The sequence below is a fragment of the Vipera ursinii genome (genome assembly GCF_947247035.1).
Source record: "Vipera ursinii genome assembly, chromosome: 3".
Classification (NCBI taxonomy): domain Eukaryota; kingdom Metazoa; phylum Chordata; class Lepidosauria; order Squamata; family Viperidae; genus Vipera; species Vipera ursinii.
The window spans coordinates 67675752-67701603 of NC_139516.1; the positions used below are offsets into that span (position 1 = coordinate 67675752).

General features: G+C 43.7%; 1 protein-coding gene across 8 annotated transcripts in view; it reads right to left on the reverse strand.

The window, feature by feature from the left end:
- Positions 1 to 25852, reverse strand: part of DOCK7 (dedicator of cytokinesis 7) — a 142555-nt gene that overhangs the window by 13244 nt on the left and 103459 nt on the right. For 4 of the 8 annotated variants that reach the window (XM_083359892.1, XM_083359891.1, XM_083359889.1 and 1 more), the window contains 9 exons: positions 22671 to 22767; positions 20441 to 20575; positions 19949 to 20101; positions 18263 to 18421; positions 16772 to 16872; positions 16491 to 16683; positions 13662 to 13805; positions 12853 to 12984; positions 8562 to 8576 (listed from right to left, as the gene is read on the reverse strand). In XM_083359892.1, the coding sequence (XP_083216018.1) occupies positions 8562 to 8576; positions 12853 to 12984; positions 13662 to 13805; positions 16491 to 16683; positions 16772 to 16872; positions 18263 to 18421; positions 19949 to 20101; positions 20441 to 20575; positions 22671 to 22767 (1129 nt within the window). Of the gene's footprint in view, positions 1 to 3976; positions 4046 to 8561; positions 8577 to 12852; positions 12985 to 13661; positions 13806 to 16490; positions 16684 to 16771; positions 16873 to 18262; positions 18422 to 19948; positions 20102 to 20440; positions 20576 to 22670; positions 22768 to 25852 lie in introns of those variants that run through there. The other 4 variants (XM_083359893.1, XM_083359890.1, XM_083359888.1 and 1 more) reach the window with 2 other exon arrangements.

Below are 25852 nucleotides of genomic sequence, written 5' to 3' on the forward strand. Positions count from 1 at the left end.
CTACGTTTCAAAGTATGTTGAATAGAGAAGAACAAAGTTAAACCATGCCTCCAACTTAAATTTCCAGCTTTAAGAAGGCTGACTCAGCCTTCCGTCCTTCCAAAGTTGGTAAAATGAGGACCCAGATTGTTGGGGGCAAGATGCTGACTCTGTAAACTGCTTAGAGAGGGGCTGTAAAGCACTGTGAAACAGTATATAAATCTAAGCGCTATTGCTGTTTAGGCTGAACAGAGAATCTTTTAGGAAGATGCTCAGATTGGGATATGCAAAAAGCTTCCGGGGAAAAGAACACCCTACCGTGGTTCTTCCAGGAAAAGTGGTTTTGTACAGGAGCCGATTGTACAAACAATTAAAACTTTTAACTATTAATTATTAAATTACTATTCAAGATTGGATCCAGGCCTATTCTTCCAATGATTATTGGTGTCCTTCCTCCTTTTGGAACAGGAATCTCCAAACTTGGCAACTTGTGGATCCCAATTCCCAGAATTCCTGGCTCCCAGCATGGCTGGTTGAGGAATTCTGGCAGGTAAAATCCACGCGTCTTAAAAGTTGCCAGGTTTGGAAACCCTTGTTTTAGAAAATAAGGCTTCATCACCATCAAATGCAACCAGGTCCAGTTCTTAAAAGGCAAAGAACTCATCATGTGAGCATCAGGGGCGAGGATCAAGTGATTTGCATTTACTGATAAAGGCTACCCTTTGCATACCTTCAGACACATATTTTTTAAAAAAATTCTGGCTGTTTAGAAACAATAGGTTAATTGGATTTCCATACCATGGCATGGCAGTTCTGAAAAAGTCTGCCAGTCTATAATGTGGAATAATTTGAAAAATGTGCTAAAGTTTCACTTTTTACAGGTTAAAATTGTCAAACAACTTTACAGGTGGTTCTCAACTTATAACCGCAACTGGTTATGATTTCTGTTGGAAATCATTGTCGTCCTGTGTTGAATCGGACCTGATTTTATGACCATTTCTATGATGGTCATTAAGCAAATCACCCTGGACATTAAATGAACCTATGGTTGTTAAGTGAACACCAGGGTTGCAAGTGTGAACACAGGTGCAGTTTTTAGACCTGCCAATTAAACAATTGGTCAAGCAAACTAGAAAAGGACATTAATATCACTTCTATCTTGTGTGGTTCTCTAAAAGCATGGCTTAAATAAAATCTATTTTAATAATACATTTCATTGGGTCATTTTAAAGTGTAAATTACTTGTGGAAATGCAAAAACCTGGTCACTCTCAAATCAGGCTCTGTCCTCATGTATCCCCAAGGTTTTTGTAGGTAATTATGAATTTTACAGTGTAAGATCAAACAGGATTTAAGAGGATGTTTTCTATAATTTTACTTTTCATTCTACCCACACTCATGGAGAGATAAAAAGGCAGAGAGATTTGCCCCTCTACTGCCCTCTAATTTTTTAAAAAATCTGTTAAACTAAAAAGCTACCTATGTATTGTTTGTTTCCAAACAAGGTGCTAGCTGATATAACCAGAGCCACTTCAGATTTCTTTGATCATCTGTCCAGGATCATCAGATAAATGGGAGAATGGCAGATAGTCAGCCATATTGCATGAACACAGCTTAAAAGTAAAACTCAGCTCTGTGAAGAGTAGGCTGGGTGTTTGGCTACTGCCTTCAGTAAAAAGCTGCATGTGGCCTTGGTCTAGCTTTGAACTAGCAGTTGAGATGTCTCCCCTGACAGCTGGATGGAAAAGAAATGGGAGAAACAGCTAGAAATAAATAAATAAAAAGGTGGCGGCGGGGGGGGGGGGAGAGTAGTAGTTGAGAAAGGGAGAATAATGGGAGGGGTTTTTTGGGCTCAAGCTGTGTGTACTCTTAGTATATAGTTCTGGAAAATTATCTCTACACCCTGCCTAGATGTGACACACAGTGGGTGTCCTTACACGACATAAATTGTTAAAGAAGATGCATTTTACAGTGCTATCTGATTCCAACTGCATGGACATCCTAAAACCAAGCTTTACATGTGTTGTATTTTATAAATCCAAATGACATTCGCATAAGCAGACAAGAAGTCTTTGTTAAAAATGTCAGTTTTCATAACTTCAAAATGCTAGCTGTTTTAGTTATGGGGAATACAGTTAAGTCTAAGATTTTGGGTCAATGAAAAGTATACAGTAGACGTAAAATGGTATTTAACTGAACTTTTTAATCTAGCATATTTGCTATGAACAGAGTAAATAAGAGAGAGTGTATATTTAATTGCATATTCTGGTTTTTCTGAAGTTATTATTCTCTATCCTGGAATTTTGCAATTGGGAAGAACAAGCGTTACTCTAACACTGAACTAAAATCTGTTTAAAATGAAAACTGTGCAAGTTGTTTTAGGGAGTGTAAAACCAGATAACACAGAAACAGGCTTTTCACCAGAAGGAATCTTCCAATTCATTTGTTCATTTAAGCCAGGGGTGGGCAATTAACTTCCACAAAGGGCCACATCAGAAACTAGGACTATTGTGGAGTGCGGAACCAATAAGGCTGTGAAAGTGCATAACCATGCATGCACGTAAGTAATTTGCAAATAGTAATAATAATAGTCACTTTCAAAATAAAAGCAATCCACACAGGCTGGAGAGGGAGAGTCAAAGGGCCAGATGTGGCCCAGGGACAGCAAAGTGCCCAAGTCTGCTCCTAAGCTAATTATTATGTGGTCCAGCTAATTTCGCCTTTGAAAAAAAAATTGCCTCCAATGCACCAGCCCACTGTACTAATTCTAAGGCTGTTCTTATTTTATATATGTAAGATATCTGCTTCATTACTGTACCTAGAAAATTTACATTTTTCTCTATCAGGTTGCTAAGGCAACGTTACCTAACAATTCAGAACAATGAATCTGTGATGCTCCAAATATTTCTGAACCTGGGAACTGTAATTCAGCAATTTCTGGGCTTTAAGATTCTTCAAACTTATGAAACAATTAAGAAAATGCTTGCCGCTATGTAATTAATTAGAAGTATTCTATGAAAATGAGTTTCAAACATATTGCCATAATTCTAAAACAATGGTCACCCAAGACAAATTAGGACTTGGCGTATGAAAGGAAGTTTCTTTCCATTTAGCACCCATTTATTTAGGGAGATGGGAATGCATTGATGGGTCAGGTCCTAGGAAAATTTTAGAATGGAGTGAATGCAAAACATGCTGGAATGAAACAAAGCATTAACAGGCAGAAAATGGAGAGGGCAATAACATCATATGGTATCATGTTATTGTTCAGAATGTGGAGCATTATCTACATGGAAATTCTGATTTTGATCAAAGGTATTCACAGAAATCAAACTCTTGCTTTCAAGCCATAAAACACATCAATAATCCATGGTCTTTGTTTCTGAGAGATGCAAAATGCAGCTATGAGTAAGGAAGATATTATAAAAGCATTTATGTCTATTATTTTGAGAAAAATAATAGTCCTCGGGAGGCAAAGAGAATGAAGGTGAACGCTGTAGAGTCATTACAGATCTGGCAGAGTGGGTATACAGCCATCATGATTTATGAAGGGCTCATAATATGTTATTAGGCATGGTAAATACCTGCTAGGTATAAAGTTTTAATTTTTTTCTTCTGCATATAGACCAAAAGCTTTGCCAACTGGGTTTACTTCACCAAACATGACTAAAAATCACTGTCAATCTTACTCCTGTTGTTTCCAACAGGTAGATGAAAATATCCCCAAATATATAATATTAGACTACAATATCTTATAATCTGGAATAGGAAGAACAAAAACCAAAAGTTTTTGTTCCAGTAATTTCCTATCTAACCCAGCTTTCAATTTATAACCCAAATTCTGAAGGCCATCCAACTTTGTTACTTGAGGAAAAAACTACTCACTCATCAATGATGAACCAATCAGCCTCTGAAGTAATTTCCTGCCTTCCCACCAGCCCAATTGAAGAGAATTTATATGGCATTTCATAAACCCCTGAGCTGGCATAAGTCTTTGATTAAAAAAAAAAGAAAGAAATTATTGAAGGATGCCATGTTGTTAAGAATCATCAACAACTTAGTAGGAACTTACCACAACAGATAATAGTAAAAGTGGGGAGGAGAATCAGCAACCAGGGCAATAGAGGAGAAAACAGAAAGTATTTTAATTAAGGAAAATCAAAAAACAAATAAGCAGCATTTGGCAGCAAATAAAGGAAAACCCAAGCATTCTGAAAATAAGCACTGGCTAAAAAAAGCATGCAACGGAGATTAAAAGCCAAATGGGGAGAAATATTCAGCAGGAGGGGATGTCAGTGCAAAGCAGTGGATAAGAACATAAACCATGGGTGTGTTTTACCATGCAATAAAACATTCCTGGACTATGTTAAAACTGCAACTGAGGGAGAGGGTGCATTTCAGGGGTCGATTTAGCATCACACACATTGAAAAGACTCCCCTTAGGCTGTCCTCCACTAAGTGGTCACTGAACAGCCATACTATATAACCGGGAGTGCTCACCTGTCCCTTTGTATCTGTTTGTCTCTTGCAACAGATTTGTGCCAACTATTAACCTCAACAGGAAACCCTTCCGAGAGAGAGAGAGAGAGAGAGAGAGAGAGAGAGAGAGAGAGAGAGAGAGAGAGAGAGAGAGAGAGAGAGAGAGAGAGAGAGAGAGAGAGAGCGCTCCTAGGGAGACGTTGCTACTGGGAAGGCAGATGATTTTGATATCTTGTAATGTCAAGTGAGGAAACTGAAATTGGCTTACGATCCTTCCTTCCCCAAAGTAGCCCAAATTTTGATCATGTGACCAAGGGGAACATTGAAACGGTCATAAGTGTGGAAAGCGCTCAAAAGTCTCTTTTTTCAGTGCTTTTGTAACTTTGTCACTAAATGATTGGTTTAGTTGTAAGTCGAGGACTACCCGTAATTACAAATCTGGAGCTCGATCAGTTTGTGACAGTTTAGCAAGACAGTTTATCATTTCCACTACAAACCGTGGCTACTTTGGGGAAGGAAGGATCGTAAGCCAATTTCAGTTTCCTCACTTGACATTACAAGATATCAAAATCATTTGCCTTCCCAGTAGCAACGTCTCCCTAGGAGTTATCTCTCTCTCTCTTGCTTGTCAACTGGCATGGAATTTATCATGGTTGGTTTGTCCTGGTATTATCTGATTATCATCTTAAGCTTCCCAGCCAGTTTCTGACAAGCAGTCAATAAAGGAGCCAGACTCGCTTAATGACTGCATGAGTCACTTAACAACTGCAGTGATTTGCTTAACGATTGTGGCAAAAAAGGTCATAAAATGGGCAAAAGCCAGCTAACAATTGCCTCACTTAGCAATGTAAATTTAGGGTTCAAGAGTAGCCGTAAGTCAAGGACTAATCTATAGTAGGCTTACATAGATGGTGTGTGGCCATACTTGAATTTTTCTGCGTGAGAAAGCTTTCAAGCGCTGCAAAGTTGCACCTTGGGTTTTAAAAAACAAAACAAAACAATCTGAATCCTTGAAGGTCTCCTTGAAGCTGAATGGCCATGGATCAGGGGTCTTCAAACTTGGCCCTTTTATGACTTGTGGACTTCAACTTCCAGAATTTCTCAGCCAGCGTGCCTGGCTGAGGAAGTTTGGGAGTTGAAGTCCACAAGTCCTAAAAGGGCCAAGTTTGAAGGGCCCCCCTGCCATGGATCCAGGAAATCTGACCTCATGTGCTCTGAGAATCTTTGGGTCTATTTTATAGTGCCTTCCTAAGCAAAAATTATAAAGATCCCATTTCTGCAGTGGAATGATCAAAATAAAGGAGCATGAGCCAGGAAAAAGCAGAAAACTTTATTTTCACAGCATTTTTTATGAGTAGAGGGGAACTGATTAAAACACCTAACTACTATATGCAGCTGATGCAACACCAAACAAAGGTGCAGATTTTAAAAAATCGCTTCTAAAAATTCTCCACACGAACAGAGGATGGTCCATGTTTTGTTAGCACATATTCCACACAATTATAAAAAAGTCACTTGCAATGAGTTTCCACTGAAATTAATTCAGGACCTACATGCTTTTAACGGCAGTGGATGGGCACAGGACGCAATCAGGAATTAAAGAGGCAAAATACCAAAGGAGCAGAGGACAACTCCTCCACCAAAAGGAAGGGCTTTTCCACAAAAAAACAAGTTAAAAAATAAAAAAATATATTTTTACTTAGCTCGTAATATAATCAGTTCCATTTGCAGATCACTTTCGTGGGTGTAGTGCAGGGATAGGCAACCTTGGCTCTTTTATGACTTGTGGACATAATTCCCGCCTGGCTCAGGAATTATGGGAGCTGAAGTCCACAAGTCATAAAAGAGCCAAGGTTGCCTACCCCTGGTGTAGTGTATGGTAAACTGCAGTCAGAAGGACATGTTGCACTTAAATCTGCAAGATTCTAAATCCCAACTAATGAAAAAAAGGGTGTAGCCTTCTAAAGGTTCCCACCTTTTCTGGCTGAAAGAGTCATGTGGAAAAGTTGCATTTGCTGAATTTCTCTGGGTTGCTTGGGGTGTATGCATGCATGGATGTCCCTGAAACAATGAAATACAGGTAGTCCTCGACTTACGACCACCATTGAGTCCGAAATTTCTGTTACTAAGTGAGACAGTGGTTAAGTGACCTTCGCTCCATTTTTACAACCTTTCATGCAACGGCTGTTAAGTGAATCACTGCGGTTAAGTTAGGAGCACGGTGGTTAAGTGAATCTGGCTTCCCCATAGACTTTGCTTGTCAGAAGGTCACAAAAGGAGGATCACGTGACTTCGGGATAGTGAAATCATCATAAATGTCTGCATCTGAATTTTGATCGCGTGACCATGGGGGACGCTGCAACGGTCCTAATTGTGAAAAATGATTGTAAGTCACTTTTTTTTCCAGTGCCGTTATAACTTTGAACAGTCGCTAAACGAACTGTTGTAAGTCGAGGATTACCTGAACAACAAAGCTATTGCACAAATGAATCTGACAATCTTGGCTGTTCTTTTAAACTAGCCACTCCTCAGCAGCTATCTATCATATACACTGGACTTCATCTTTCAGAATTCCAAACAATGGCTGATAGAACATAAAGCAGGGGTATCAAACTCAATTTCATTGAGGACCACATCAGCATTGTGGTTGCCCTCGGGGGGCCAGGTGGGTATGGCCAGGGTGGGCACGGCCTACTGGGTGGGCACAGCTGGAGTGCATATGGCCTACTGGGTGGGCATGGCCAGCTCTACATCGTTTGCCTCAAGGGTGCCTATGGGGGCCTGGGCAGGAGTGGGACAGATCTGAGGGTCTCTGGCAGAAGGAGGGTCTCTGGGCCAGGGCCAAGGCAGTGGGGGCCGTTCCCTCACTGTTTCCAGGGTGGCTTTGCGGGCCACATGAAACCACTTCACGGGCCGGATCTGGCCCCCGGGCCTTGTGTTTGACATGTCTGACATAAAGGGAGGCAAAAGACTGAGGAAGCCTGTTATATTCTTTAATAGTGTGGTAACAACCCACTGATGTGATTTAAATTTAAGGCAGTATTAGGAACAGATTTGGGCTTCAGCAATAAAGGCTGACTATGATAAAAAAGAGAAATAAAACTGATGTGAAATCTATTGATTTAGGCTTCCTTTATTTAAAATTATCCAATGTTTCAGTCACATCACACTTCTACTGAAACTAAGAAAGTTTATACCAGATCAAGATCTCAAACTACAAAACTCAAAAGTGTGTTGTTAACTGTTATTTTGCTTCCCTTAGTGTAAGTAAATATTTTGATTAGTTTGAAACTATTAACCATTACTTCCCAGTTTTGACCTAAATAAATGTTATTAATTTATTAAAACATCTATCTTAATTATTTGACTGTGGCCCTTACCAGAAAAATAAGACTGAATAATGTTATACGAATGAGATAAAGTTGGTAGGTTTTATTTAGATTTGGGGTTGCTGAAGTCACAATTACTTTTACAGCTTGCCAATTTTTGTATTGGATCATAATGTAATTTGAAAACTGCTAGAGATATTAAAATTACACATCACATAATCAAAGCAAATATATTTACTCAATGGGGTACTGAAAACCGTGCTCTAACTGAGCATTTGGGAGCTAAGTTTTAATCTGAATTAATTTGGTTTTTGTTTCAGTTTCGTACAAGAGACAAGTATATACAATTCTTAAATGAATACTTGTTATGTGTTATGATATGAATAAACTTATGCATTTTTTGCATTCAAACTCCTTGAACATTAGAACTTAAATCGACCCCTGTGTTAGCGGGGTAAGAACATGGTAGGAAGAAATGATATTCTAGGTCAATATGGATGAGAAATAGAATTTAAAAAAACAACAAAAAACAAAATTCACAATGGTAAAAATGGTTCATTCCCCAAAGAACCTCATTAGTGTCGTAATTCATGCACTACCTAAATTGTCTAAAATGACCACAACAGTTTTACTAATACTTTTTGGTTAATTAATTCAGGTCAATAGCAGACAGCAACAGATACCCACAACTAGCATATGCGGGCAAAGCATTGGCAGGAGGCATCAAACCAATCTATTAGTCTTTTTTTTTTTACTAACTAAAAACATTACCTACCTCCCAGCCAGTACTCTGTATAATAAAAAGTAAAAAAAAGAAGTATGTAATAGAAACAAATGCAGAACTTTCTTGACATGCCATTAACAATACAGCAGTATACATCTACAATGGTTTAGAAGATTTTTAGGGGCCACGTATTTACATTAGTAGTTTTTTTTTTTCATTTCACCAGAAGAAACATCATATGGGAAAGAAGAACCTATGGGAATAAGGATATTTTTGCTGAATGCATGAAGGCTAACTCTAAGGATATGGCGATGCATGTCTGCCTCCTATATAGATACCTTAACTCAGGGGTCCCCAACCCTTAGTTCGTGGACCAGTACCGGTCCGCAGCATGCCAGCAACCAGGCTGCACAAAGCCCCATCTGAGGGATGCAGGCAGCACACAAAATCATGCTCCCTCTGGTCCACGAAAAAACCTCTCCCCACTTAACTGGTCCCTGGTGGCCAAAAGGTTGGGGACCTCTGTTTTAACTATTCCTTTCTCTTCATTGTGAAGTTTGAAGGGGAACATGATAAAGAAAGTCCCAGACAAAAGGAAGTTTAAGTTTTAATGATAGGAGTCGAGGGATTACAGCCCTGGGCTCCATTGCATTGGCAAATATACACAAACTCCTGGCCCAAACACACACACACACAGTGTGTGTGTGTGTGTATGTGTGTGTGTGTGTGTAATTATTCTTTTTTTTATTATAAAGTTCTAAGAATCAAATGAGAATATGAGACCTCTCTTACCACTGCAACATATTCACCATTTCAGCCTGAGAGTCAGACTAATGTCAGACTGGAGAAATTAAAACTTTGTGCATGAGTTATGCAATAATTTTTATGCAGTATTTGTTTTGCAGCAATGCAGGTACAGGTAGTCCTTGACTTATGACCAATCATTTTACACATTTACGATGGGATCAGAACCAAAAGCATCTCCAGCCGTTGCAAATGATGAAGCCTTCATCCCCACTCCCCCACCCTCCCCACGGCTACATGATTGCATTTCAGGTGCTTAGCAATCTGTTTGCATTTATGATCCGTTGTCAAGTGCCCTGCAATCGTGTGATCCCCCGTTTGCAATCTTCTCTGCTGGCTTCCCCAGAAAGTGAATGGTGAAGTGAGAAGAACCCAGGCAGGGAAGATTGCCAGCAGAAGGAATGGAGGATTTGAGGTCTGTTTCCCCAGTGCACTGAGGGATTTCCCCTCCTCTCCTAGCAGGGAACAGAAATCCTCCACACACTGAAGGAACAGACCTTGAATCTGGCAAAATAGCTACTGACATCTTCTATCCTTTGGGGAGAGGTGAACGTCAGTCAACACCAGCCTTCAGAAAGACTCTGAAGGCTGAAGGAAGCATTAGGGGAGGGAAAAAAACGCCAATGAATGCCAGGCTTCAGGAAGGCTCGAACAGACCTTGTATCCGGCTGGTGAAAGTGATCATTCAGAAGGCCCCTTCTCCAAACTGCTTGATTTGGAGAAGGAGCCTTCTGGGTCATTATGACTTGCAACCTGGACTGACAGGGATTTTAATTATGTTTTTAATTTTTAACTTAATTTTAATTTATTCTACTGGGGCTATTAATTTAATTTCTTTTTAACTTTTGTATTATTTTATTTTATTGTTGTTAGCCGCCCTGAGTCCTTCGGGAGATAGGGAGGCATATAAGTCCCAATAATAAATAAATAAAGATGGGAGTTGGTGGCCTTGGCAGTCAGGAACTGCAGAATAACGCAAAAGTAAGTGGATCTGGTCTGGGTGAGGAAAGGAAAAGGACCAGGTCTCCCAGGCATGGTGGGATGGGGGAAGAGGGGCCAGGCCTCATGAGTGTGGTGGGAAGTCCTGACCCAGCATGCCCAGGACGCCTGGACCCTCTCCCTGGCACTCCACTTAATGACAGCAACTGGAAGACCTGGGATTGCAGTTGTTTCGCAAAGCGGTTAACTGTTCCTTTCTGCAACAATCAAGATTCTGGGCCCCTATTGTAATAGTAGGTAGATGGTTACCTAGCCCCTCACCTATGACCACAATCATAAGGAAAAATTATTGTTAAGAGAGGCGTCACAATAACCACACTTGATTTTATGCCCTTTGGCATGGTCATTAAGTGAATCACCCATGATTAAGCAAGACATGTGTGACAGTGACTTGCAACCTCCTGCCGGCTTCCCCATTGATTTTGCTTGTGGGAAACCTGGCTAGGAAAATCACAAAAGTTTATCACATGCCTGTAGGATGCAGCAACTATTCTAAGTGGGAACTGGTTGCCAAGGGCCCGAATTGCGATCACATGTCTGCACGGTCACAAGTGGTTATAAGTCACTTTGTTTTTTTTTAGCATTGTTGTAACTTTGAACCATCGCTAAATGAATGGTCAAGTTGAGGACTACCTGCAAGATACAGGTTTCAGAGAATGTCAGTACAAGAATCAGAGTAAAGTTCATTTTGTACAGACACTGAAGGTGTTTTTATTAATTTCATAGTCGTCACAAATTATATAAATGATATATTTCTCCAAGTTCTATAAATGGTATTTACAATACTATGTATGCATTTTGCCAAGAAAACTGCAGACCAAAGATCTAAGAAATATCAAAGTAGCCTCTGAAGATATAGGCAGCACCAAGCAGGGGAGGGGGTGGGTGTTTCAGTAAAATTAGGGTGTTCAGATGGGATAAATTCAAATTTTCCAAAAATTGGGAGAGTCCTTTAAATATTGTTCCAAGGACTCCAATCATGATGACTATAATAGTGGAATTATGTTTTCATTAGTATTCAATCTGCAAGTCCTATATTTCACAACTTTTTCAGATTGCTTTTCCTCAATCCTAGTATCACCCAGAATAGCAACATCAATGACCCAGACTTCCTTCATTTCAACAACTGTTATGTTATGACCAAGGTGCCTATCTGTTTGGATTTTAAAGTCCCATAGTATCTCCATCCATTCATTTTCCAAAACCTTCTCAACTTGGCAGTCCTAATAGTTTTTGCTAAATCCAAATCCAAATATCTGGCTTATTATGGTTATCTCTTTTGCTTCAAGTCTGGTTGCAAATGCATGTAAAAAGGAAAGCCTCAAACAATCTCATCCATGTCATCCAAGGTTAAATCAGTGCTGATGCAAAAACCAAATCAGAAGGAAACACAGCATTGGAGCTGAATCTGGGCCAGAAAGGAACTATGGCAGTCTTACACGTCTGGTAAGCAGCCCAGAATCAGAGTTTATTCTCTAACTTTTTAAAAAGAAAGGGGTCATTATTTGTAGTAGAACACTCTCAATAGTAGAGACATCAATATCATTTATGTTGATATCATGGCTTCTCGAACAGATTCAACGGTTAATAAGTTCCACACATCCTACTTTTGATATGGTTAGATTTCATGTTTGAAAGATGCTAGAAAACAAATTAAATTAAAATGGTCAGGTTTAACTTTTAACTTACAACCTGGTCTTATCAGTTTGCTGATGCGATGGTGCAAATTTCTCTCTTTGCTTTGCCCATGTTGTAGAGAGCTTATTAGCTGCTGCTAGTTTTTAGCAACAGGAACCCATGCAGTTCTCTACATCCAAAGATATAGCCGTCTTTGTTCCCAGGATGCAAGACACAGGCATCAGCTGCAGGAACCAAAACTAGGTACCTGCCAATCAAGTGCACTGAGCACTCAACGTATTGAGTTTGGGAGCCCCAGCATAGCTGCAAGTGTGTAGTGGTTTGTGTTTTCAATTGAGAGGTGATACAGTTTCAGCTGGTTTTTGCTTTAATGCAATTCTTTGTTTTTGTCTGTTCACCATCCAGAGTTTCTTGGATAGATGATTATATAGACTGGATAAATAACTAAAACCTAATGGGTAAAATAGCCCATGCAGTAATTGCATTCAATTCTTTCCTGTTTTGTGGAGCCAGCTTTCCGTTTGTACAATAGGCACAGAACAGGATGTACCAATGGACACAATAATTGCCACCTGACTTAAGTAGGTGGCTCTAGAAAAATTAGAACTATCTAGCCCAGGGGTAGGCAACCTCGGCTCTTTTATGACTCATGGACTTCAACTCCCAGAATTCCTGAGTCAGCATAGCTGACTCAGGAATTCTGGGAGTTGAAGTCCATGAGTCATAAAAGAGCCGAGGTTGCCTACCCCATTGTTTTGTCACCTGAGCTGAATGCACATTTTTTAATACAACCCATGGACATCTCTTATATTGTGCTCTTCTGACAAAGTGCATAGGCCTAACAGAAAATCAGGCTGATATATTTTGCCACTTCCTCCACTATAGATCCCACAGGCATTACCTGATGAACTATCTTGCTGAATGCATCCTGGAGTTTACCATGAATTGTGGCCAGCTTCTTGGCATCTCTGTTAGCTTCATGAATTGGAATAAGGATTTTGTAAACTTCGTTGACCGCTTCATACATACCAGCCTACAAAAGACTACATGTCAGACGGATCTATTGCTTCACCAAGAAAATAAGCATCCTAAGTGCAACGCATGATAAAAAGGCTTCAGTATGACAGAGAAACTGACAAGCTCGTTTGCAATACTTTTGTAACTATAAGAGAATGTAATCCAGGGCACAGAGCAATTCTGCGTGTTCCTTTCAACACATTCCATGAAAAGGCGTTTAGGAATTCATCCACCCATTTCCCTCTTTCCACTGCCTTTCAGAGAGCTGGAAAAAAATAGCCCCATTATTTGCATAACCAAAACTTAATGGCCCTCCTTGTCTTCAAATCCCTTTCACTTTCAGCCTAAACAAGATTTCAAAGGAAACACGGTGCTGAACAAAACAGCAAAATTTGAGCATGTTACAATTGCATCTTGGCTAATTAAAAGTGTTTGAAAGCTGACTTTGCTAACCCCCTCAATATCACAAAAATATGTCCTCTTATCCATATACAACCCAGTAGATATTCCTTCCACTCCTATTCCATTTCAGTTCAGTTCAGTTAAGCAGCCGAAATGTAAACATGCTAGTTGAGACGTTTCATGTTTACTTCCGAGTGCCCAGTGCTTTCAGATATGTACATCATATATCCCTCTACTATGCAGCTATAAGGAACTACCAGATGAAATAAAGAAAGCATAAAAATTTTCTACCATGGAGAAACAGGCTGCAGCTTGCTCCAGCAGTCCAACCAGACCCGCTTCAGTAAAATACTTTCCAGAACAAATCCCTTCTTCATCTGGAGAGACCACATCATCAGAAACTGCAGATTCTTCTAGAACATTTGAAGAGACGTTCTGAGGAAATATAAAGTAATTACTTTCACTGGTATCAATATGCAATCTCTTGGCCAAAGCACTAAATCTTTTCTTGGATATGCAATTGTATTTCAGCACAATGGGCTATTCTGATAATAAAAGCCATATTCCCTTTTTTGGTTTACCAATGAGAATCTCCAGAGACAGTGAAAATTAAGAAAAGTTATTACGTTGACTGAAAGTTATCATGTTTGTTTTGCAAAGCACTTGGCTTAGATTAATGTAGATGAACGCTCATTCATGGAGGGCATACAGTTAAATATATATGGACTGTGATAACACACTATTTGTGACAATTGTTACGTAACTTTCCCTAAACTTTGAATCTCTGAACTTTCTCCTACTTGCTGTAATTTCCATTGGGACTGATGCAACCATTCTGTGGGCTTCATCTAATACAGGACCAGCATTTCTTGGTATTTTTTCATTGCTGATATGTCTGCTACAATTGCAACAGTTTATCTTTCTGTATTGGACATTCTTTGAATTTTGTCAAAATAGTCAGTAAAAGAGCCAAGCCACACAAGTTTGCTCGAGATGAACCTTCCCCACCCTGACGCAAGATGACCAGTCAGTTCTTGATCGAGATAAGTTAGACATTTTGGGAGGTGTAATTCCAGAAGCGGTGAATGCTCCAACACTGGACGTTTTTAAGAAGAGACTGGACAGCCATTTGTCTGAAATGGCATAGGGTTTCCTGCCTAAGCAGAGGGTTGGACTAGATGACCTCCAAGGTCCCTTCCAACTTTATTATTATTAATAATAATAATATATGCAATAATGCAATAATATACATTCCACTGGGAAGCCCTCTGCAAATGGATAAATATACAAATAGCTTTCCTACGGGAACAAGGAGCCTTGGTGGAGCAGAGGGCTAATGCCTCCTTAAGTAACACCAGCTGCCTGCAATTAGTGCAGGTTCGCATCCCACCAGGCTCAAGGTTGACTCAGCCTTCCATCATTCCGAGGTAGGTAAAATGAGGACCCAGATTGTTGGGGGCAATTAAGCTGACTTTGTAATAATGCCGCTGGGGGGGGGGGGCGAAAGCCCTAATAAGCAGGCATATACATAGAATGAAGGCTACTGCTAAGCACATTGATTTGTGCTTTAAATTGTAAGCCGCCCTGAGTCTTCGGAGAAGGGCGGGATATAAATGGGATTAAAAAAAAAAGAGAATGCTCTTAAAATGGGGCATTATGGGGTCAGCCAGTAGTCGCTAAGAGATTACTGGATTTAAATCAAACAGATTTCCCAAGGGGCAAGTCCCGTCCTTCCTGAAGCTAGTGTAGGAATATAGCTAGTCTTTGACTGAGCCCAAAATGTCTGCAAGAGAGTTGTCAAATGAGTTTTGCCCCGTTTTTATCACCTTTCTTGCCAAAGTTGTTAAGTGAACCATTGCAACTGTTAAGTCAGTAACATGGCTGTTAAGTGGATCTGGGTTCCCCCTTGACAGAAGGTTGCAAAAGATTGACCACGTGACTTTGGGACACTGGAACCGTCATAAATACACGGCAGTGGCCAAGCCTCAGAATTTTGATCGTTGTGAGCGTGAGGGATGCTGCAACAATCATCAGAGTGAAAAATGGTCATAAGTCACTTTTTTCAGTGCTGTAATTTCGAACGGTCACCAAATGAATGGTTGTAAGTCAAGGACTACCCATGTTCTGCTCACTATGACCTTGTAACCCATAAGATTTTTCTTTCCACCTCTTAGCATAGACCATTGGACATAGCTATCTGATGGAGTCTTCTCTCCCATTGGGGATGACTTTCCTAACATAGTAGTTTCATCATTCTACCAAGTTACGCTTTCTTGGACTTTATATAGGTAGTCCTCGACTTATGACCACAACTGAGCCGTTGCTAAGTAAGACTTTTGTTAAGTGAGTCATGCCCCACTTTAAGACCTTTCTTGTCACAACTGTTAAGTGAATCACTGTGTCATGGTTCCAACAGATGAAACTCTTCAAAAAAACTTCAAGGCATTGTTTACCTTAAAGAATCTTTATTTGAGTAGCATAGCATCGGCACTAACATAATCAAACCAAAAACTGAGTTCCCCTCCCCTGAGCACATAGTATCAAAGCACAATTCCCTCCTTCAGTTGACAGTCATAAATCACATTCCCCAATTAGTTTAAAGTGCGGGTTTCCCCTCCAGCTCTCCAGCCCACCAATTCTTTATCATCTCTTATTTCAACAACCTTGGTTCTCAGGCTAGGTTCAGTGTTATTATGTCTAGCTAGACTCTCATGCACATTCCCCCCCGCCCCCCAGCATCATCTAACTCTGAAAGCAAAAAAGAAGAAAATGGCTGCATCTCCATCTGTTGTCAATGCAAAAACATCTGGTGTTAGCAGCGTTGACACACTGAAGTTAGCCGCACAGTTGTTAAGTGAATCTGCTTCCCCCTTGACTATGCCTGTCAGAAGGTCACAAAAAGTGATCATATGACCCCAGGACATTTGCAACCATCATAAATATGAGTCAGGTGCCAAGCGTCTGAAATTTTGACATGTGATCATGGGGATGCTGCAACGGTCATAGATGTGAAAAATGATCGTAAGTCATTTTTTTCAGAGCTGTTGTAACTTCGAATGGTCACTAAGTGAACTGTTGTTAAGCCTAGTTTATAATCTGGGAAATTAAAAAATAAAGTACCTGAAATGTAACACATCCCACAGGAAGATACTTCCGATCCTCCAGCATGCTTAGATATTCAGCCACCAGAGCTGCAGAGTGAACCAAACACTGTGCTGATTCGGCATGGTTATTTCTCGCTGAGTGTTTTCCAGCCATGTTCTGCAGCCATGTTAGTCGTAGATCTGGGGAATTCTGATATCCTTTTGCAATTCTAGTTTTTGAAAAGCCAGAAGATTCAGGTTAATGTGCATTTCTTTGCCCGCGTTTTCTGAGAGAGAAGCAAACTCCGTCAATCCTACCTGTACATCAAGTCAATTAGCATTTCTGGATCTTCCTGGTGTTCCTTCATTTTAACCGTATCCGAGAGGATCATATGGAGGTTGAACACAAGATCCTGTACCTGAAAATAGGAAATACGAAAGAAATAAATTTATACTTGTTCATACATTAATCTGTTAATATATCATTGACTCATTGCTCAGAGCCTGACAGCAAACTTTGGTTTAGTTTGGTTTAGAATTACTTGTCTTATTCAAATTTTGTATTGTCATTCATTGTATCAGATATCAGGTTTCTACTGAGCCCAAAATCATTATTCCCCCTTCTCTGTATAAACTACTAAAGCTAGGAAAAAATCATCAAAATTTTGCAAAATACATTTACAGTCTAAATTTAAAACTGAATTTGTATTTCAGCCGATTCTGAAAATGATGTGTATATCCAAACCACAACCTGGGTCAATACACCCGTTTAGCTGTGCTGACTTCCAGGAATTTTACTTTACATTTTCTACCACTACTAAATATTTACTTCACATTTTTGCATCAATAACTCTTGTAAGATTCTGCATCGATTAGACCTTCTGAGAATGAGCACTTCTTATGTTCGAAGAAAAATACTTGTTTTTTTCACCAAACCTAAAAGCACGCAGATTTAAAAGTGGGGATTTCCATAGTAAATAAGTCTGTGAAGGGCAGCTTTGATTTGCCTGAACAAGTTGCTTCATGTTGCATTTACCTTATCAAGGCAAACAATCTGATTACCATTAATAGAACGCTTTGCATCACTTCCTGTACCCCAGCAATTGCAAAAGATGTAAGAAATTCCTGTACATGCACAGAAACTTCTTCTAGGTCTTGTAAGTATCAGAGGACCGATAGAAGTGGTATTGATCTGAGCTACATTGTGGTTTAAAGCAAGGGAATCGTGTTGCTTTATGAAGTCCTTTCAAGAAGATCCTTTACTTACAATTTTATCAAAGCCCCAAGCTCTTAAATATTGATACAACAATTTTCTAAGGAATTAAATACACATACAGGTAGTCCTCACTTAATAATAGCCACCCAAGTCATTTCAACAGTGAGATGGGTGGCATTTAAATTTAATAAATGAAATGAATAATCACAATTGACTCCGATATTTTGGTCTTCAGTTGCTGTGATGGCTCTATTTTACGACTAATTTTACAGTGGTCATAAACTGAGTCTCCATGTTTGTTAAATGACTCAGATGATCATTAAGTGAATCCATTCTCCCTAATAGGCTTATTTTGGCTGAAAACCAGCAAAAAACCACACATGCCAAATAGCTGTCATATGACTGCAAGATGCTGCAACTGGTCATAAATACGAGTTGGCTGTCAATCACATGACCGCAAGAGTGGGTCTGTGTAGCACAGATAACTTTCAGGATGGTATTAAGTGATTTTTGGAGAGTCCGTCATAACTCTGAATGGTAATTAAGCAAAGATTACTTGTACTTTTCCAGGCTGAGTGATCATTTTCTCTAACCTGATCAGGGAAGGTTGTTTCCTTTAGTTCCAGATCCTCTTCAGCATAAGTCAAAATGGTTTTCAAAGAGCGTCTCAGAAACTCCTCATTAAAATTTTGAGATGTTCCCACTAGAGATGAGAGTGACATAGTCACCTGCATTTTCACCCTAGCAAAGTTCTGAAACAGACAAATTACCACTAGGTCATTAATCTGTTACTAAGAATAGTTTCTCAAGGAGAAAAACTTCGTAAATTTCACCATCCCAAAAGAGAAAATAAGCTTGTTAGAGACATCCGAACCATAGGCCCCCAACACTCTTTCTCCTACAACCCAATATTCCCTAGGACTGAACTATTAAATTTGGGTGACAGAACAACAAAGAAAGTAACACTTTTTTCCCCTAAAGTTAATCAGTAGAAAACTAAGATAGATGTGCTAAGCCAGGGGTGTCAAACTCAATTTCATTGAGGGCCGCATCAGCATTGCGGTTGCCCTCAGGGGGCCAGGTGGGTGTGGCCTGGGTGGGCGTGGCCTACTGGGTGGGCGTGGCTAAAGTGCGTATGGCCTACTGGGTGGGCATGGCCAGCTCTACATCGTTTGCATCAAGAGTGCCTATGGGGGCCTGAGCAGGAGTGGGACAGATCTGAGGGTCTCTGGCAGAAGGAGGGTCTCTGGGCCAGGGCCAAGGCAGTGGGGGCCGTTCCCTCACTGTTTCCAGGATGGCTTTGTGGGCCGCATGAAACCACTTCGCAGGCCGGATCTGGCCCCCGGGCCTTGTGTTTGACACGTCTGTGCTAAGCCAAATGACCAAAGCAGAACCAAAACGAGTTAGCTGGTGAAAAAGAAATGTAATTGTCCATCCCCTCCCAGCCTATGTGACTTTCTTCACTACCCAAATGTTACTTGTTCTTGCTTTAAGAAAGAGATAAGAATAGTATTTGTGTATGGATTTAGTTGTATGATTTTGAAGCCATCCGGTTCCCGATGTTTATATTCTTAAAAGAAAGAAAAAATAAGACAGAGAAACTGATTATGTATATCCAGAAGACTAAAAAACGTATAGTAAAAACGTAGGTAAAAAAAATCTCAAAACACCAACATGGCTTCACAACCTCCCTCCCATGGCTGGGGAGAATAGCTGGGATTTGGAATATCATCAGAGTGGGAGCTATATAGATCTACATAGATCTATAGATAGGTGGCTGCTATTCCAGAGAGGAGGCACTATACAAAGACGTCTGGAATATCATCCGGATGGAATCTATATAGATGTATAGATAGGTGGTCGTTACTCCAGGGAGGAGGCACTATAACAGAGAAGGCCAAGATTTTATTTGATATTCTTCCGAGTCTAATGCAAGTCTTTTGGTCAGTGCAAGGCTACTGAAATTCTCATTTTAGAGATGTCCCTCCCTCCATAATTCCAGACACCCCACCATTTAGATCAGGGGTCCCCAATCCCAGCCCACTACCAGACTGTAGCCTATTTCGAACCAGAACACGTGAGCGGCGGGCTGGCACACACACACAGCTTGACTTGCACGAGCGGTGGGCCAGTGTGCTCTTGCATGCACCAGCATCTCAATTTGTGCAGCCCAGTTCCCCTCTCCCCCCCCCCACCGCCCCCAGCCGGGCTGCCAAGCCGCAAAGGTTGGGGACCGCTGATTTAGACAATCTATGCGCTTTCAGAAATACAGTACTTACATTCCCAATCTCAAAATTTTGCCTCATGAGGAGGTACAGAGAGGCACTGGCATGGGATCGTATCGTGCTAATGCTACTGCTGCAGTGGCGCAGGAGTCGAAGGCATAGATCAGCACATTGCTCAGTCTCTTCTTCAAACAGCAGTTCTGGGAACTAAAATGGCAGGATGAGAGGCACAACATTCAGTGAAAGCTAGAAACGATGAGCGTTCCAAATATCAACCTGATTCTACTTTACTTGCATTATAGTGCTAACTATCTGCTTTCATCCCTCCTAGGATCACCTGCTCACCAGTTCAAGTAAAGCAAGCCTTCGGTTGCGTTTTGCTAGCAGCGACTGTGGAAGTAAAGCTGTCCCGGGTGCAAACTAAGCTCATTCAAGAGTGGCATGGAATGGTAACTTACTTTGAGCTATTGAATTCAGATTAGTCAGTCTCCGTCCCAACATCAAATCAAACCTCCTCACTCGGTAATCTATTTTCAAAACACTCACCTTTGAGACTAAAGCTCTTTGAGTAGCAAAGCAGTGCTGGAGATAAAGAGCACTTTGATTGCAGGCCATGCTATGCAGAAGAGCTTTCAGCACCCCACCAAGAATACTTTCCTTGGATTCAGTCACCGAAACCGTCTGTAGCCAAAGACAACAGGGCAACAGAAGCAGTCAAAAAATGATTTTCAAGTGAAGTGCTATAAATACACAATGAAAAGCTAATCCTCATTCTGAGGCTTCCGTAGCCCAGTCACAAAGGCCGGGACTATCATTCTCAAAGGACCCTTATGGGAAATACCACGCATACTCGGGTCAATAAAACTAGCCCTATGCATTCTGAAGCATATGCTGAAGAGGATTGAAGCAGATCTTGCACAACACGCAAGCTTATCCCCCAGAGCCATGTTAGACTAGCTGAGGAATTCTGAGAGTTGCATTTTAAAGTTCCCAAGTTTGAGAAAACACTGCCCCAGAGGCTAACAATTGAGAAGCTTGATGATTAAAAACTTGAAAGATTATAATGTACGGCAAGAAAGGAAATAACGTTGATATATGTTTTAATCCTGTGTTTATTTGCTTGAGAAGAATTCCCACTGATCTGAAATTATTTGGCTAATCAATATATATTGCAGGAATTATTGTTTACAAGGAAGCAAACTGATGAAACAAAGGAATAATAAAAACAGAAGAAATTTCATCTAACTTCCTTTCATTTTACGTTCAAACATTTGTCAGCCTGTTAGGCCTGTGATTCTCATACATGAGAACCTGCCAAACTGGAAGGACTATATTGATAATCATTGACCTATGACCATTCATTCAAAGTTATGATGGCACTGAATGAATGGTGGTTAGGAGCAGTCCTCAGAATTCTGGTTGTCCCAACATACACAGATTGCAGTCTGGGAGCTTGGCAACCAGCTGCAGCACACACTTGCAACCAGTTACCAGCGCTTTGCGATAGCAATTGACATTTGCAATCTTCTCTGCTGACTTCTCCAGAGGTTCAGTGGGGAAGCCCGCAGGTAATGTCACAAGGCACTGGCGTAAGCTTCCCCACCAGTGCTCCCACCAGCCCTTCTGCACATGTTTTGTGCTGGCTATATCCACATATTCCCTGACATCCTCCCCAACCCACGACTTTCTTGCTTCCTCCTCAACCTGTGCTGTGCCTCTCGCACATACCCTTGTACTCTTGCCAACCCATACCATGCCTCCCTTGCGCCCTTGAACAGTGTTAACCAAAGGTGTGCCTCTTGTGCAACCCCCACACCCTCGTGTGCACTCCTTGCAGCCTCTCCTTGACCAACGTTCTGCCTCTCATGCACCCCTTAAAACTCTTGCACATCCCTTGTATTGTCACAGCGACTCTCCCACGCCCTCTCTAATCTCCCTTGTGCACCTTCACCCCCACACCTCCTCACTCTCCTCTACCCAACGGCATTCTTTTGCCTGCTTGCCAGCCTGGGACTTGCAACCTTTTGCCATTTTCCCCACTGATTTTGGTTGTGGATAGCCAGCATGATGTTGCTTTGGGTAACAATAAAGGTATTCGCTTAATGGCAGCAACTATGGCTGCAGAGATTGCTGCCAATAACCAATGCAGTCATGCTTTACAACTGCCCTTAGCAATGGAAATTCTAGCCTCACTTGATGTTGTAAGTTGAGGACTACCTATAACCAGCATTCTTAGCATACATGGTTAGCAGAGCGGATCAGGAATTATATGAAAGAAAGTGATGACTGCTCTGCCTCCAATATTTCGCTTTTATCCACTGCTACAATGAAAACGGTGGAGCAGAAGGTCTTCATGAATCTATGTGACAGAAGACTGTCTCACTGGCCTTGGCAAGATGCCAGAAGCCTGAACCTTCATAGACCAGGACAAGAAATCCATTCCAATCTACTGGACCCAAGCAATGTTCCCCTCTTAGTTGCTTGTGTAACAGATCTTCCCCTTCGCCATCAGGGTAATCCTCTTTACTCTCTAAGCTTGCATGGAAGATGAAACTCTCATATTACTGTGTTTGCTTAAGAAACATAGCTTTCCTCATAGCAGGTTAGTATCAATGATTGGCTTATTTACAAAGCTAACTGTGACATCAACCAGTTTGCAATATGCTTTTGTAGGAGGCATTCTGAAGTATTATTATTATTATTACTTTGCACAAAAACAACACATGTTGCATTTAGGTCATTAGAAACTATGTCAAGTACTCCTTAGCATCCTCACCTGCACAATTATTTCTAAAGTATCCAATATGATCAGATTGGCTTCTGTTGCCAAGTTACCATCAATAAGTGCTTCATGTTCAATCTCTGCTCGGGACCTGGTAGAAATAAAATAAGCACTAAAAATCCATGTTGTTTCCAAGACATAAAACAAAGGAAAGCAAATGTCATTCTATTTGTAAAATAGCATGCCTCTTAAAACCCCTCCTACAACAGTCCAAAATAAGCCAAATAGAAGAAAACTAAACAACTAATTTGTGTCTTGTTGTGCTTTTGCAGTTTTTAAGTTGTGTATGGCAGGCATGTCCAAAGTCCGGCCCGCGGGCCATTTGCGGCCCGCGGGGCGGTTCAATCCGGCCCTCGAACAGCCCTCCCTGCTCTATGTAAATGTGGCCCTCCCACGGCCCTCCTGGCGTCACCGCCCAAACCTGGAAGACGAGCGGCGCAGGAGGGCCGTGGGAGGGCCACATTTACATAGAGCAGGGAGGGCTGTTCGAGGGCCGGATTGAGTGCAGGGAGGTGGGGTGAAGAAACCCGACACCGCCTCTTGTCCGGCTTCTCTGGCTCTGTCTCTCTCTAGCGGGGGGACGATCTCGCTGCGCCTCCCACTCTAAGGACCAGCCGGGCAGAGCCACGCAGGTAAGCCCTCCTCCCTCCCTGGTAAAAAAAAAGAAATGCAGCAAGGAGGTGCCTGGGGCGGACCACCTTTTCCTGGCTGGCCGAACCGCCCCGGGCTTGGCGCAGCGTCTGCCCCGCTGGCCAGGGAGAAAGGGCCTGCCACACGAGGGAGGGCGGTGAGAGGGCCGGCCAGGGAGAAAGGGCCTGCCACACGAGGGAGGGCGGTGAGAGGGCCGGGGAGAAAGGGCCTGCCACACGAGGGAGGGCGGTGAGAGGGCCAGGGAGAAAGGGCCTGCCACACGAGGGAGGGCGGTGAGAGGGCCGGCCAGGGAGAAAGGGCCTGCCACACGAGGGAGGGCGGTGAGAGGGCCGGCCAGGGAGAAAGGGCCTGCCACACGAGGGAGGGCGGTGAGAGGGCCGGGGAGAAAGGGCCTGCCACACGAGGGAGGGCGGTGAGAGGGCCAAGGAGAAAGGGCCTGCCACACGAGGGAGGGCGGTGAGAGGGCCGGCCAGGGAGAAAGGGCCTGCCACACGAGGGAGGGCGGTGAGAGGGCCGGCCAGGGAGAAAGGGCCTGCCACACGAGGGAGGGCGGTGAGAGGGCCGAGGAGAAAGGGCCTGCCACACGAGGGAGGGCGGTGAGAGGGCCAGGGAGAAAGGGCCTGCCACACGAGGGAGGGCGGTGAGAGGGCCAGGGAGAAAGGGCCTGCCACACGAGGGAGGGCGGTGAGAGGGCCGGCCAGGGAGAAAGGGCCTGCCACACGAGGGAGGGCGGTGAGAGGGCCGGGGAGAAAGGGCCTGCCACACGAGGGAGGGCGGTGAGAGGGCCAGGGAGAAAGGGCCTGCCACACGAGGGAGGGCGGTGAGAGGGCCGGCCAGGGAGAAAGGGCCTGCCACACGAGGGAGGGCGGTGAGAGGGCCGGCCAGGGAGAAAGGGCCTGCCACACGAGGGAGGGCGGTGAGAGGGCCGGCCAGGGAGAAAGGGCCTGCCACACGAGGGAGGGCGGTGAGAGGGCCGGCCAGGGAGAAAGGGCCTGCCACACGAGGGAGGGCGGTGAGAGGGCCAGGGAGAAAGGGCCTGCCACACGAGGGAGGGCGGTGAGAGGGCCGGCCAGGGAGAAAGGGCCTGCCACACGAGGGAGGGCGGTGAGAGGGCCGGCCAGGGAGAAAGGGCCTGCCACACGAGGGAGGGCGGTGAGAGGGCCGGGGAGAAAGGGCCTGCCACACAAGGGAGGGCGGTGAGAGGGCCAGGGAGAAAGGGCCTGCCACACGAGGGAGGGCAATGAGAGGGCCGGCCAGGGAGAAAGGGCCTGCCACACGAGGGAGGGCGGTGAGAGGGCCGGCCAGGGAGAAAGGGCCTGCCACACGAGGGAGGGCGGTGAGAGGGCCGGGGAGAAAGGGCCTGCCACACGAGGGAGGGCGGTGAGAGGACCAGGGAGAAAGGGCCTGCCACACGAGGGAGGGCGGTGAGAGGGCCGGCCAGGGAGAAAGGGCCTGCCACACGAGGGAGGGCGGTGAGAGGGCCGGCCAGGGAGAAAGGGCCTGCCACACGAGGGAGGGCGGTGAGAGGGCCGGGGAGAAAGGGCCTGCCACACGAGGGAGGGCGGTGAGAGGGCCAGGGAGAAAGGGCCTGCCACACGAGGGAGGGCGGTGAGAGGGCCGCATCCTGACGGCACCGCTCAAACGTGGAGGACGAGTGGCGCAGAGCGGGCGCCCCAGGCGAGCTCCGCTCGGCAGCAGCGCTGCCCGGCTGGCCGCTCCCTCGGTGCTCTTCCCTCACCGGCGCTCTTCCCTCACCAGCCGCCTCGCCCTGAGCTCACGCTCGCTTGCCGCCTCCGCTTCCCGCACCTTTTCCTGGCTGGCCGAACCGCCACGCTCCTCCCCCCGCCCCGGGCTTGGTGCGGCGTCTGTGCCGGTGCAGCGAGGCTGACGGTGCGCGCCTGGCCTGGCCAAGCGGGAGAAAGGCCTGGCGGGTGGAGTCTCTGAGCTTGCGCCAGGCAGACCTCAACGGCCTTCCCGCCCCCGGAGACGCCCCGGTGGCCAGGGAAAAAGGGCCTGCCGCGCCCTCGGATTCTCTCTGCACTGCGAGCACCGCTCGGTTGCCAGGTGGGCTCCAAGTGGCAATTTTCTTGTCCGCTGCATGGAAAGGGCTCGGCTTGAATTCTTCCCGGATGTTTCTGGTTGGTCCCCTCTCAAGTGCTAACCAGGAATGCAGGTGAAGCCCTTGGTATGTGGCAGCCCCTTTGTGCAATGGTTCTTTTGTCAGCCAGAAACAATTGGTTGTGACCATCTACCTGGGCACCCTCTACTCTTCAGCAGCCTCAAGGCCAGGCAAGGGGTGGGCGTGCGGCGCTGGTTCTCTCCTCGGCAGGGGGGAAGGTGAGGCAGCGGCGGGGCAGAATTTGTGAAGTGGTGGAAGTGTGTGAGCTGTTACCAGAGAGTCTGACCTTGTCAAAGCAAATAACACAGTTTCCATCTTCCAAGGTCAAACAGAAAATGGCGACTATAAATAAGAAAAGGAAAGTTGACAGTGAGGGCCGCCGTTTCCAGGAAAGGTGGAAAGTGGA